Source organism: Quercus robur, chromosome 10 (genome assembly GCF_932294415.1).
Source record: "Quercus robur chromosome 10, dhQueRobu3.1, whole genome shotgun sequence".
NCBI classification, from domain to species: Eukaryota; Viridiplantae; Streptophyta; class Magnoliopsida; order Fagales; family Fagaceae; genus Quercus; species Quercus robur.
In genome coordinates, this window is record NC_065543.1 from 52,927,178 (window position 1) to 52,939,968 (window position 12,791).

The following is a 12,791-nucleotide window of genomic DNA, read 5'->3' on the forward strand; positions in this document are numbered from 1 at the left end:
CAGTGGATTCTGTTTTTCCTCTCTTTTTTGAAAAAACCGGGGTGGGGGGGGGGGGGGGGGGGGGGGGCGGGGGGGCGCGAAGAGTGTAAAGACAACGAGAGTAGTTGATGATAAATCGAGTGCAGCACTGTCTATTATTCAGCAAAAAGGAAAAACAAAAAGAGCAGCACTATTTATATCTGCATTAGGCTATGATAGTTCCATCAACTTTACCAAAGATAAAAAGAAAACTGGCTTCATTCTGTGACTGCAGGCCGCCCAATAATCCCATGCCTATGATAACCCTTCCTGCTTGTTTAGAATAAATATATATATATAGACGCACAAAAGGTTTTTGGCTATTTTGAAAATCGTTTGTTTAGGAGATATTCAAAAGTATTTTGATGTCTTCCCTATTTGCTACTATAACTCCTACGTAGTCATCATGTTTCAACTTTCAAGATAGTACTTATTGAACACGCAGGATATGCAAGAAAGCCACAATAATAATAATAATCAGAACAGTTGAAAACGAGGAGCTAATATGATACAATATTGCTTCAGTGAGCAACAAACTTAAATGTTCAGTTTACTAAGAACATGCAATACAAGTAACTTCGGTTCGATCTGAAATGTGAAATCTAGGGCTCCTCAAACCTGATTAAAATTTGATTCATATGTGGCTGATGTTTCCTTACCTGCAATTTACAAAGAAGTCTCGTATTAAAATGTTAGTTGGAAAAGTTTAACTCTCCAAGATATTTAACATGTATACTACATGGACATTGCACACATGCATATCCAGCACACAGCACTTTTAGTTTTTACCATAAAAGACTTGAGAGTTAACTACAGATTAAGGTAGGGGCCAACTTTTGCAAAAATCAACAAAATTGAATCAATGAGGGTATTCTTAAGCCAAAACAAGCGCAGTCCTTGTCTTTTCAAGTATTCAAATTCAGAGTTTAGAAAGATCTATACAAGAAAAGAGGAAGGCTTACTTTTACACCAGCCATTGATAGTAGTTTCTGAGATGCAATATATGCAATGTTGGAATCACTTAACCTCTTCTCTACAAAATATATAACTTCAGACACACCTGCCTGCAAGAAAGAAGATGAATTAGATTTATTAAGCAACTAACTACGAAATGAGCAGATGAGATGGAAACAAATGCACAAAGTCGATATGTTGGGATAGATCCTGATAATTATGAAGCAAGTATCACCTAGAAGGCTATGACCTACATGCCAGTAATAGGTTGTTACTATTTTTGGATAGAGTCTTTAAGGATCCTATCAAAAACTCCAATGGGACTCTACAAACTGCAAAGGCAGTTTCCGGACTCAAAACATTACACTGCAATAGCCAATATGAAAGGCATTTTGACTTTGTCCCATTACTAGTAACTTTAAATATCACTCTTCTTATCAGGTAAGTATGTTGAAATGTTCAACAGTTGTTGTTTATGTGAGACTTGTGAGTTGCTAACCTGACGCTGTCAATTATAGATTTTATCTAAATTTGTTGTGGTTTCACCAGTCCGGAGTTCAGGTTGTGAGTGCAATTGCTATTGTTTGAGTAAATGGTGCACATCAAAGGCTCTTGTGATTTATTTAAGAGGACTTAATCCCATAGTTTGTATCATGTCTTGCAGATAAGGTACAACCTGTGCATAAACTAGGTGAGAGAATGGAAAAGTTCATGCTTTAGCAATAAGGGGTGTTTAGTTAGACCTAAACTTAAGTTCGCTGACAAGAAAAGGAATGAACACAGCATTCTCCCAGCAAGCCCCTTAACCATGGATCAAATTCTTGAGGGAAATATTAGCATTATTGAATGAGGGAATTTAAAACCTCAAACAGTTATACTTATTATACCTTTGTATACATAGAAAAAGGACAGAAAAACCATACCTGAATGATTTTTTTTTTTTTGATAAGTAACCATACCTGAATGATTATTTTGGCACATTCATTGCAAGGGAACATGGTCACATAAAGCCTCTGCAAAGACAAAAAATAAGAGGCCACTTTCACTAAAGTAATAGGATCACTGGGGGGGAAGGGGAAAAAAAAAAAAAAAAGCAAGTATCATTGCCAATTACTTACATTTTTAAAGATATTTACACGAGAATGAGAGAGATGATGAAAAAAAGAAGAATTCAAAGAAATTAATAGAGGGGACAATGAGTGAAACTAAAATATGAAATGCCTGAAGCAAACCTGCCCAGCGGCAGAAGCGTGATTTGTGTTTAGGATAGCATTGACTTCAGCATGACAAACATAACTGCAATAGACAATTTAAGGGGCTGAAAAAAAATCCAAGCTAAGATATAGAATAACTTGGTAAAGATTTCAACTTAGTACAAAGCATTTGCTGATACAATCCCGTGGTCTTATGAGATCATAATACTTACGGATACTTTGTCTCTAAAGGATCCCCGCTTTTGGATTTCTGGAACGTAAGAGGGCAGATATTACTACTAGCTACTACTTGACAATAAGAGGAATTTATTCATTATAAAATGCTAACCTTTGCCCAAGGAAGCCTGTCATCAGAACAGCCTCTAGGAAATCCATTATAGCCAATCCCTGAACAAAGAACATAGAACACAACCCTCATTCAACATGCTGTACATGACTTTCACTGTAATTTTCAAACTCACAAATAGCAGAACCCATATGACAAAATGGATAGTGTGATGGCTTACCAAAGGTTTATATCATTCACCACAATCATTGCTTCGTGTTTTTTAAATGATCCCACTTTTTTTTTTACTCTTTTTCTTTTGGGACCTTTTAGAAGGCTCTCATTCATAGCAAATGTAAACAAGGCACACCATTTTAGATAAGATCTTACACGAAAAATCTTCAAATGCCATCTTTAACAACTTACCAAGAATTATACCATTTTGACTCACTAAGCATGCACCAACCTGGATCACCAAATAAATAATCTCATATTAGAACAAGTAAACTACCAAAACACCCGCATCAGATGCAAAATCATGCATTTCAATTCAAAACATAATAAAATTTTAGGAGTAAATTAGAAAATGGAACTTAGCCCCCTGATGTTACTATTATTTTATTTTTTCTGGTCTTTCTTATCATATAACCAGCCTGATTAGTATGTTATTTTAATAAAAATTAATTTAAACAATACATATATTTTAACTCAATTCATGATGGCAACTAAATGCTCAATCGAGGTATTTGTTATATAAATCAATACCTTAAGTGGGTTTTTGATATTTCCCCGAACCCTCAAGCGAGGTTAGTGTAATTTACTCAAATTTCTCCTCCAATACTTTCTTTGTTTCACAAAATTGAATAAAGATAATTAATTTACTATACTCTTTTTAATTACAAAATAAGCACAGAGCTAACTAATAAGAGATTTAAATGTATGACCTGCCTGTTAGGGTCTTTGGATCTTTCAGCTGATAAAAACGCAATTGCCATAAAATAATCATCCCATGACAAATATCTGAACCCAACAAATTCAAACCCACACAAAGAACACAAAAATTAGCCAATACCCAAAATAATGAATAAGTAATAACTAAAAAATAAAAACTGACTCTTTGCGTTTGGAGGGATCAAATGGGTTGGGAGGAGAGCAATTGGCGGAAACGACGCCGTTGTGAGTTTTGGGAAAGTGCTTCTTTTTAGGGTTTAGGAAGAAACGGAGAGCAAAAGCAGAGGCTAAAGCGCCGAACACGGTGGCCGTAGAGACCAGAGCGAGCTCCCGAGAGTTCATTGAGTTCGAATTGAATAGTAGAAAGACTTTGTTTTGGGAGGTCAATTTTTGCCGAGAAAATTTTTGCTTTAGGTTGAGCTTTCTGCTTCTGTGTTTGGCTTCTAAGAAAAAGTAGCGGGAAAATAAAATGGAAAACGCGCGCCAATAAACCCTAAAGTTAAATAATTTTTTAATGATTTAAATTTTGGAAGGAAAATAGTAAAAAGGGAAAGTGTGGAGAGTGGGATTTGAACCCACGCCCTTTCGGACCAGAACCTTAATCTGGCGCCTTAGACCAACTCGGCCATCTCCACGAGGTTGGCGGGTTTTTTCAAAACCAATTTTATCTATGTCTGAATATTAATTAAAATAAATGAAAAGTATAAACCACAACATTTTTCACAACTTCTTAATATGGCAGAGTGTGAGTAGTGCAGAAAAAATTGTATGTCTCTGTGAAAGTGATAGGCAACCAAACTACAAAAAGGTATTTTGTATCAAATAATACCGTATCAAAATTCAATAAATGTGAGACATGTGTGTAAAAATAACTATCGATTAACACATGTCTTTCATTTGTTAGTGAGTTATTTATTTTTTGCTGACATGTCTTATACTTATTAGATTTTGATATCACTAACATGATATCATTTGATACTAACTACCTTCTCCTTAACTACAGTCTGCCACATAAAATAATTGTGGTAAAAGTTGTATGTGTGTGTGTTTTTTTTTTTTTTTTTTTTTAATACTAATGGTGTGTTTGGGATCCGCTTATTTTGCTGAAACTGAAATTTTTTTATTAAAAGTACTGTAGATAAAGATAAAACTTAGCTGAAATAGTACAGTGAGACCCATAAATAATACCAAAAAGTATAGTGAGGCTCATGAATAGTAGCAAAAATAAGCTGAATAGTAAAATAAATTGGTAAAAATAATTTTTGCCAAACACACACTAGGGGTTTGTTTGGGATCCATTTATTTTGCTGAAATTGAAATTTTTTTGCTGAAAGTATTGGAGATAAAGGTAAAAGTTAGCTGAAATAGTATAGTGAGACTCATGAATAATACCAAAAAGTGCAGTAAGATCATGAATAGTAGCAAAAATAAGCTGAATAGTAAAATAATTAAGTTGGCAAAATTAATCATGCCAAACAGACACTAGAATTATTCTAAAATAAATCTTGACATATCTTTATAGAGAAATGTTACATCACAAAACTTTTAACAAATCATATGTGATAAGTTGTTATTGGTTCCAATTTGAACTTATAACTAATAATAACCTATCACTTAAGATTTGTCATGAAAGTGTTGTGAAGTAAAAATGTTGTAGATGTAGTATTTCTTATATTTATATGGACAAAGTTTGGCTATAAAGTATAAACTTGGTTGTAGCTTAACACTCTTTTTGTTTTAGTGATAATGTTTTCTATAAAATTTGTAATTTTTCATAAATTATTTTCTATAAAACTATCTCATTTTCTTAGGTTTAATAGCAACCTTAAATGAGTTGAAAAACAATCTATTGAATTACACTTTCTTCTTATATTCTCCATACTTGCAAAATTTTCAGAAAATCAAAGATTAATAGTTATGTCATCTATTAGTTGTTTAAATCATAAGTTTTTGTAGTCTTAAATTATGCCAAAAAAAAAAAAAAAGTTTATAGATCATGTAGTAAATAGTATCTAATTGACATAAAATTTGACATGTATGTTAAGAACGTAAAAAAACATACAATCCAACGGTTAGATTTTTAAAATATGTATCAATATTAATTTTTTTAAGGGAAGTTATAACTTTAGACTACAACTAAGTTTTTAGCAAAATTTTGTCTTTTGTATATTAATGCTGTCTAAGAATCAGCCAACTCCATATTCGTCCATAGTGGTCGTCCAGAGAAGAAGTGACAGAAAACGAGTTTCTCGTCCTTGACATGCTCGTCCATAGTGGCTTTTGGACGAGTCCTTCGCGTCCATTCTACAGGTTTAGGACGACCTTCCGTCCTTCAATACTTAAGACAAGCTCATCGACAGTTACAGAAAAAAGGTGCATAAAAGACAACCTCCATGACAGTTATGAAGGTGTACTCTAGACTTTTCGGACTCCATGAAGGTAGGGGAAGTTATTCAATAGATAACCGTTTCCTGAACCTATAAAAGCACGAATCTCCGACCAAAAAAGGGTAAGTTTTCTCCAAAAACAATCCCCACAAGTTTGGAATTCCCTATTTTAGAAGGAAAGACTAACTTTATCATCGAAGGGTTTGTGACCGGTCTACCCCCGATCCCCTCTAATCTTTCGTTTCTTTTTTTTCAGGCCCTCAAAGTCATCAAAATCCGTGCCATCCAGTCTACTGATTTTCTAAGAATCATCATATATTATTATATTTTGTTTCTTATAGTGATTCTGAATAAAGAGAAAAAAAAAAAATAGGTGCATGTATTAACACTAGTCACATATTACTTACTATAGACACTCGATTTTGCACTCATAATTTAATCTTGGAAGATGGACGGAATAATCATTCATATACCCAAATTTTAGAGTTGCATTACATGCATTAATTCATTCATTGCATATTATAAAAATTATCTTGAGATTCTAACGGTCGCAACGATATGTCCGATTCCTAAATCGGACCGTCAGATTGAAAGATATCATATGATCAAGTTTTTGTGGTCTGCATACATTTTGTCTGGATGAAACCGACCACGCATGATTAATTTAAATTAATTCTGATTGGTTAAACAATTTTGTGATTGGTTGTTGGTTAGTGTCAAAAATAAGCCTGCTTGCATGAGAATAAAGTGGATAATCAAATAACAAAGAAGTTGTGGATAATTAAGTTTTTTTCGGAATAATTATTTATAAAATAATTATTACTTTAAAGACCTGAATGTTAAGAAAAAACAGATTAATTTTTAGAACACAGATTAAAAACGCGTCTATGTGCAATTTCCAACTCAAAAATCCTTTAAAAAGGAGTCCAAATCAATCCAAAACTCAAACACGGGCTTGCCACCCAAGAGGGTTTGTTGGCACTCTTGGAGTGCCGATTGGCCCAAATGTGTGGCTCAACCCAGGAACCTCCTAATTGAGATAAAATTTATCTTTTTCGGATTTTTAGAAATAAGGACGTGTTCCAATTTGTATCTGATCTCATCCAGCTTATTTTTTTAAGCATCCCAATCTCCATAAATAGAGGAAAAATATTAGAATTCAGGGCTCTTCCTTTTTGACTTCTCTGCTTTCCTTACGTTAAAGATGTTCTAGAGGCTTTTGCTTTAATAACTTCTTTTTCGTAAGTAAAGTATTTTAGATCTCAAAGAAGTGAAAACTTCTTTGATTTCTAAAGTATTTGTTTAATTGAAGAGTGTGCTTATGCAAGAAGTATCTAGTTTCATTCTTCTGTTTTTTTTTTCTTTTCCATTAATTAATGAATTCAGATCCTCTAAATTTGCTAGGGTACTCTACTAAATAGATTTCCTTAAATCTTAACAATTCTTTAATGATTTAATGGTTTAAATTTCACCATGTAATCATTCTACTAACAATAATATTAATTGTTTTATTTGCAACATTATTTTATTATTTTAAGAGTACTGTTAGTGAAATGTTGACATGGCAAAATCTAGTCCTTTAAATCATAAAAGAGTGATTAGGATTTAAGAAAATCTATTGTTAGAGTACCCTAGAAAATTTAGAGAATCTGAATCCTTAATTAATATGTTGTGATTGTTCATTGCATGAATTTGGTTAATATGTTTGATTTTATTATGCCTTGTTTTTAATTCATATTTGCCATGCTTAGATACTTAGTTGGAACTTTCTTTGACATGTTCTTTAGTTGATTGTCTGATTTAATTTTTCTTTGATTTCAAAATCTGCTAATGATCATCAAAACTCCCTTTAAAAAAAAAAAAAAAAAAATCTGAAACTGGTCTATATTTTCATTAAATATAATTTTGTATTTTTTTTTGTCACAAAACTAGTTTGTATTTTCATTAAATAAAGATCTGAATTAAGAGTTAGGTTAAAGTCTTTTTTTAAATATGTGATGCATGCATAATAGATTTGAATTATGAATATGAGTCATCTTTTGCAAATCTCATTTTTTTAACTTTACCAAAAAAAAGAAAAAAAAAAGAGATCTGATTTTTCTTAACAAAATCCCATTTTTTATCCTTTACAAAACAGATCTGATTTTTATTAGCCAAATCCTATTTTTTATCCTTTACAAAAACAGATCTGATTTTTATTAGCAAAATCCTATTTTTTTATCCTTTACAAAAACATATTTGATTTTTATTAGCCAAATCCTATTCTTTTTACACTTTACAAAACAAATATGATTTTTATTAGCAAAATCCTATTTTTTACCCTTTACAAAACAGATCTAATTTTTATTAAGCAAATCCATTTTTTTTTTATCCTTTACAAAATAGATCTGATTTTTATTAACCAAATCCCTTTTTTTTTTATCCTTTACAAAACAGATCTGATTTTTTGTAATAAAATTTCATTTTTCTCAACCTTACAAAAAAGATCTGATTTTTCTTTGAGAAGAGGGCATATTCATAAGACAAATTTGTTTAAATTAATTGTTGCCAAGTGTTTGTCATATGTGTTACAACATATCATTCAACATCATACAAAAGGGTATATAATGGTCATTAGAGTCTAGAAAACCAGACTTTGTTTAGGCGGAATGGGTGCCTAACACCTTCCCATTCCGTAACCTAGGCCCCGAACTTAGGATTTTGGTTAGTAGATTAGTGTTTTGTCTTTAATTTTGGTAGATTATAACCAGGATCAAAGCTTTGTATTTTTTGCATAGATTGTAATTAGGACCAAGCCCTTGTAAGGTTATGCTACCAAAATTGTACTCTTTTTTTTATCAATGACATTTGATGTATTTTGGACATGTAATTGTGCTTTATTTTTTTCTTATTTTTTTGTATAAAAAAAATAAGTGGCAACTCCACACAATTACCCAAAAGAGAGGTGCCCTAAACACCCAAATCTTTTTTTTTAGAGCACCTCCTTTTCGCGGTCTCTCACACTTATCATGTCTTAATAAAGTATTAGTCACATTTGGTGTTATATACTAATTGTTAGGCACTATACACATGCCATTGTGATGTCCCTATCACTCTTTTAAACTCCTTTAGTCGCACTAATGTAGCTGTATGTCCTTAGTCCTAACTCCTAACCTTTTTTTGTTTAACAGGCCCACATATATATAATAAATTATGGAAAAAGTGATAATCATCAAAACATGCAAAAAATGCACTGACTTATCTATTAAAATCCTCTAAACAGTTCTTACTCTATTTTTTTTTTTTAGAATAGTAAATATTTTTAATACACACACAGGAAGAGGGAAGAAGGTCTTAAAGAAATTTACAATGGTATATATCCAAAACAGTTCTTATTATGAATCTAAGCAATATCTATTAAATCCAACTAACAGGTACATGATAAGCTAATTACTAATTTAAAAATAATTTTTAATTTGATTAGCCAATTGACATATCCTTTGGATGTATAATCATAATAGCAACAAGCACCAAAATACAACAAAGTGTTAACTAAGAGAAAAGCCCCAAAATCGAGCAAAAGACAATTTATTACCTATTCCACCAACCAATATCACTAACAAGGATAGTCAAAATAAATTTCACTTACAAACCCTCCAAACTATGTAAATGAAAATGTATTCAAGCTCTTTTCTCCTACTTGCAACTAAGGCTGTGTTTGTTTTGGCTAAAAATGATTTCAGGAAATCATTTTACACTAGCCTGAGTGTTTGGTAAGCACAGAAAATTGGGTCAAATTGAAATCAATTTCTGTGTTGACCGTAAAATACCCCTCCAAAGCCGGAAATGATTTTCAGTCAAAATTTTCACTTCAAACCATTTCCGGACTCACGCGCAAAGAGAGAGAGAGAGAGAGAGCAGCCTTCGACTTCACCGGCGAACCCAGAGCCCAAATCACACCTTCGACTTTGCCGGCGAGCCCACGAACCGAGATCACGCCACGAACCCAGAGCCCAGATCATGCCTTCGACTTCGCCGATCTACAAACTCAAGAACCGATCTTCGACCCAGAGCCTTCGACCCACGAGCTTTCGACTTCACTGGCGACCTAGAGCCTTTGCGGCACAAACCCACGAACCGATCTCTCTCTCTCTCTCTTTGATTTTGATTTTTTGTGTGATTTTGATCAACCCACGAACCGATCTACGTTTCTGTGTGATTTTGATTTTTTACTTTCTCTCTTTGATCTCTGATTTTTTTGTTGTTGTTGTGGTGGTGTGGGTGGTGGTGTTTTGGTGGTTTTCCTGTTGTGTTGTGGTGGTGGAAAATAGCATTTTCAGAATGTTACCAAACACATGAAAATATTTTATAGAACAATTTTCATAATGCAACCAAACACTTGAAAATATTTTTCTTTCCTGAAAATAGCATTTCCAGAAAATAATTATTTTCTAGAAAATATTTTCCATGAACCAAACACAGCCTAAATGCACCAATCTTTTCTCCTTGCTAATTACTAGTTTCGCAAATTGAGCCACCAATCACTAGACCAAGTCTCCTTAGACACTTTAAGACATCTTGAAGAATTAGGGATTGCTCCAAAGTTTCTCAACACCAAACAGCAACAAAAAACACTCAAGGTTTTTGTCTATAAGGTTTTAATATCCTCCGAAAGGATTTGGAAATTGGTGAGAGTGAAGGTAGAGAGAAAAAAAAAAAAGAGTTTTTGCTCTAGAATGAAGGGTTGCTCTCTAACTCTTCAATATGAGACTTGGGTGCAGAATCTCAAGGATTTGAGGGTTAAATAAGAGGGCTAAGTATATGGGTATAACAGAGAGTGAATTTAACAAATTTCTCTCAGGTTTACAATCTTGCTAGACCAAGAGAGGGGCGAGTATCGTGCGAGATTGCAGGTTAAATATTTTTTTAAAATTGTACTTTGCCTGACATGCAAATTTCACTGGATCAAGATTTTCACTACAACTTTAACTTTAGTTCTTGACCTCTCAACCAAGTACAATGTAACCCACAAATGTGTAAATTACAATGAAAATACTAACAAGAAAAAAAAAACATGAAAATTTGACACAAAATATGCTAACATTAAGGTCCTAACAATAAGAAACTTGATATTTCGATAAGTAAGCAACGTTTAAGAGAATTCATAATGATGAAGGTAAAATTTTTAGTTTTTAGCATCTCAAAAACTCACATTATCTATTTTATAACTCACCCTATATCAATTCTCTTATTTTTCACATCTAAGCCAAACATTGTTCACTTATTTATTAATTTCTTTCTCACTTTCTCTCTGCCACAAAACCCCCCACAAACCCCCCACACAGCTGGCCACAAAAATCCAACAAACCCACACAATCGGCCACACATACTCAACAACACCAGCCACCGGCGCAACTATCACTATGCACAAAACGACATTAAACCCCACAACCCACAACCGGCCACAAAACCCATCATCACCGAAAAAGAGAGCAAAGAGAGAAAAAAAAAGATTTCAGTATGAGGAAAAAAAGAAAAAAAGATAGAAGAAAAAGAGAGAAACGGTTGGAGCTGAAGAGAGAGAGAAATAGAAAATGAGAGAGAATTGAAATAAAATATTATTTTTTATTAACTTTGTAGTTATAATAAGCTGTTATTTTTAATAGTTTACTGTAGCTTAGGTGTTAAAACTTTTAGCTCTAGCACCATCAATGCAACATGCATTTTGTTGTTTGTGGTGCTAAAAATAGTTTTTTTTTTAGCAATTTAAGAGCATCATTGTGAATGCTCTAAATAATTGAATAGCACATCAAATTATTAAAATTGTCTAAGTAATCCTGGTTTTGTATAATTTACATGGGATTGGGATGCATGGGTAGATCCCAATTATATATTTTGTGATCCTAGGACGTTATGAATTGTGATCAACTCATGTACATCACAATCTACATTGCTGAAGAGCAATACTAGATGAGAATAACTCATCAAGACACTTCAAAACACTTTCTCAAAAAAAAAAAAAAGAAAAAAAAAAGACACTTCAAAACATTTTTCATATGACTTTTTTTAATCATCTTAGGAAAAATACAAAATTCTTAGAAGATATGTTTCTGATGAAACTAATAATGATTCTCATCTTTACCAAAATAAATAAATAAATAATGATTCTCATAGGCGCGGAGCCAGAGAGGAGGGGGGCACCTGCCCCCCTGTCTCTTTCCAAAAAAGTCCTCATATTTTTCTATAAAGCAAACATACCCCAGCATGGAATAAATAAATAAAATGCACATTTTATTTGAGAAAGTTTAAAAATGTAAAAAAATTTCACAACACTCTTATTTTTAGTTGAGATACATCTCAAAATAGATATATTTTATTTTTATTTTGACTAATGATATACTAATATTTTAATTTATTGTAAAAATATTGTGAGATTTTGTGGTATTACTCAAACATCTCCTTTCACTTTAAATAATGAGTCTGACACAAAATAAATGCCACTGCCACCAAACCTTTTTAGACTTTTGACAAATTTGGCAATTTCAATCCTTTTTCTTTTTTACTTATCCAAATTTCTTTCCTTTCATTTTTGTTTAACAACGTGAAACTCAAACTTTATACAAAATAATAATAATAATAATAATAATAATAATAATAATAATATCTTGTATGGCACTAAAGTAGTAAAGCATCCATTATTTATTTCTCCTTCATTTCTTGCATTTTCATAGTTTCAAAATTTGATTTTTATCATAAATTCAAATTTTAAATAATTAGAAGAATAGAGAAGGAAAAGTTGAAAATTATTTTCTCAGTTTATTTTGAGGAATCAAATTAAATGTCTAAACTTGATGTATATAGATTAATCTCTTACTTTGATAATTGATCGTCAGGAATATTTTTACAATTGTTTATTTATTTTACAATTATTTAAATTTTAATAGATTTTGTATGACAATTATTTTTGTTTATAATTTTATTATTAATATTGATTAATAATTTAGGCTCTTTTTTATTATTTTT

At 32.1% G+C, this 12,791-nt stretch overlaps 1 protein-coding gene and 1 non-coding gene across 3 annotated transcripts; both read right to left on the reverse strand.

The window, feature by feature from the left end:
* Positions 1 to 467: 467 nt before the first annotated feature.
* LOC126703241 (uncharacterized) lies at positions 468 to 3,900 on the reverse strand. Of its 2 annotated transcripts, none has more exons than XR_007647977.1 (9): positions 3,566 to 3,900; positions 3,396 to 3,471; positions 2,878 to 2,917; positions 2,515 to 2,573; positions 2,399 to 2,436; positions 2,205 to 2,268; positions 1,932 to 1,985; positions 981 to 1,078; positions 468 to 677 (listed from the first exon to the last, which is right to left on the reverse strand). XR_007647977.1 is itself a non-coding variant. In XM_050402195.1 (9 exons), exons 1-9 carry the CDS (start codon positions 3,742 to 3,744, stop codon positions 621 to 623), a joined length of 669 nt encoding a protein of 222 aa, XP_050258152.1. In that variant the 5' UTR covers positions 3,745 to 3,898; the 3' UTR covers positions 468 to 620. The 2 variants fall into 2 exon arrangements, 1 of the variants encoding a protein (XP_050258152.1); XM_050402195.1 differs by having other exon boundaries at positions 981 to 1,082; positions 3,566 to 3,898.
* A 56-nt stretch (positions 3,901 to 3,956) lies between these two features.
* TRNAL-AAG (transfer RNA leucine (anticodon AAG)) lies at positions 3,957 to 4,037 on the reverse strand. The gene has a single exon. It is a non-coding gene; the product is annotated as a tRNA-Leu (tRNA).
* Positions 4,038 to 12,791: the final 8,754 nt, after the last annotated feature.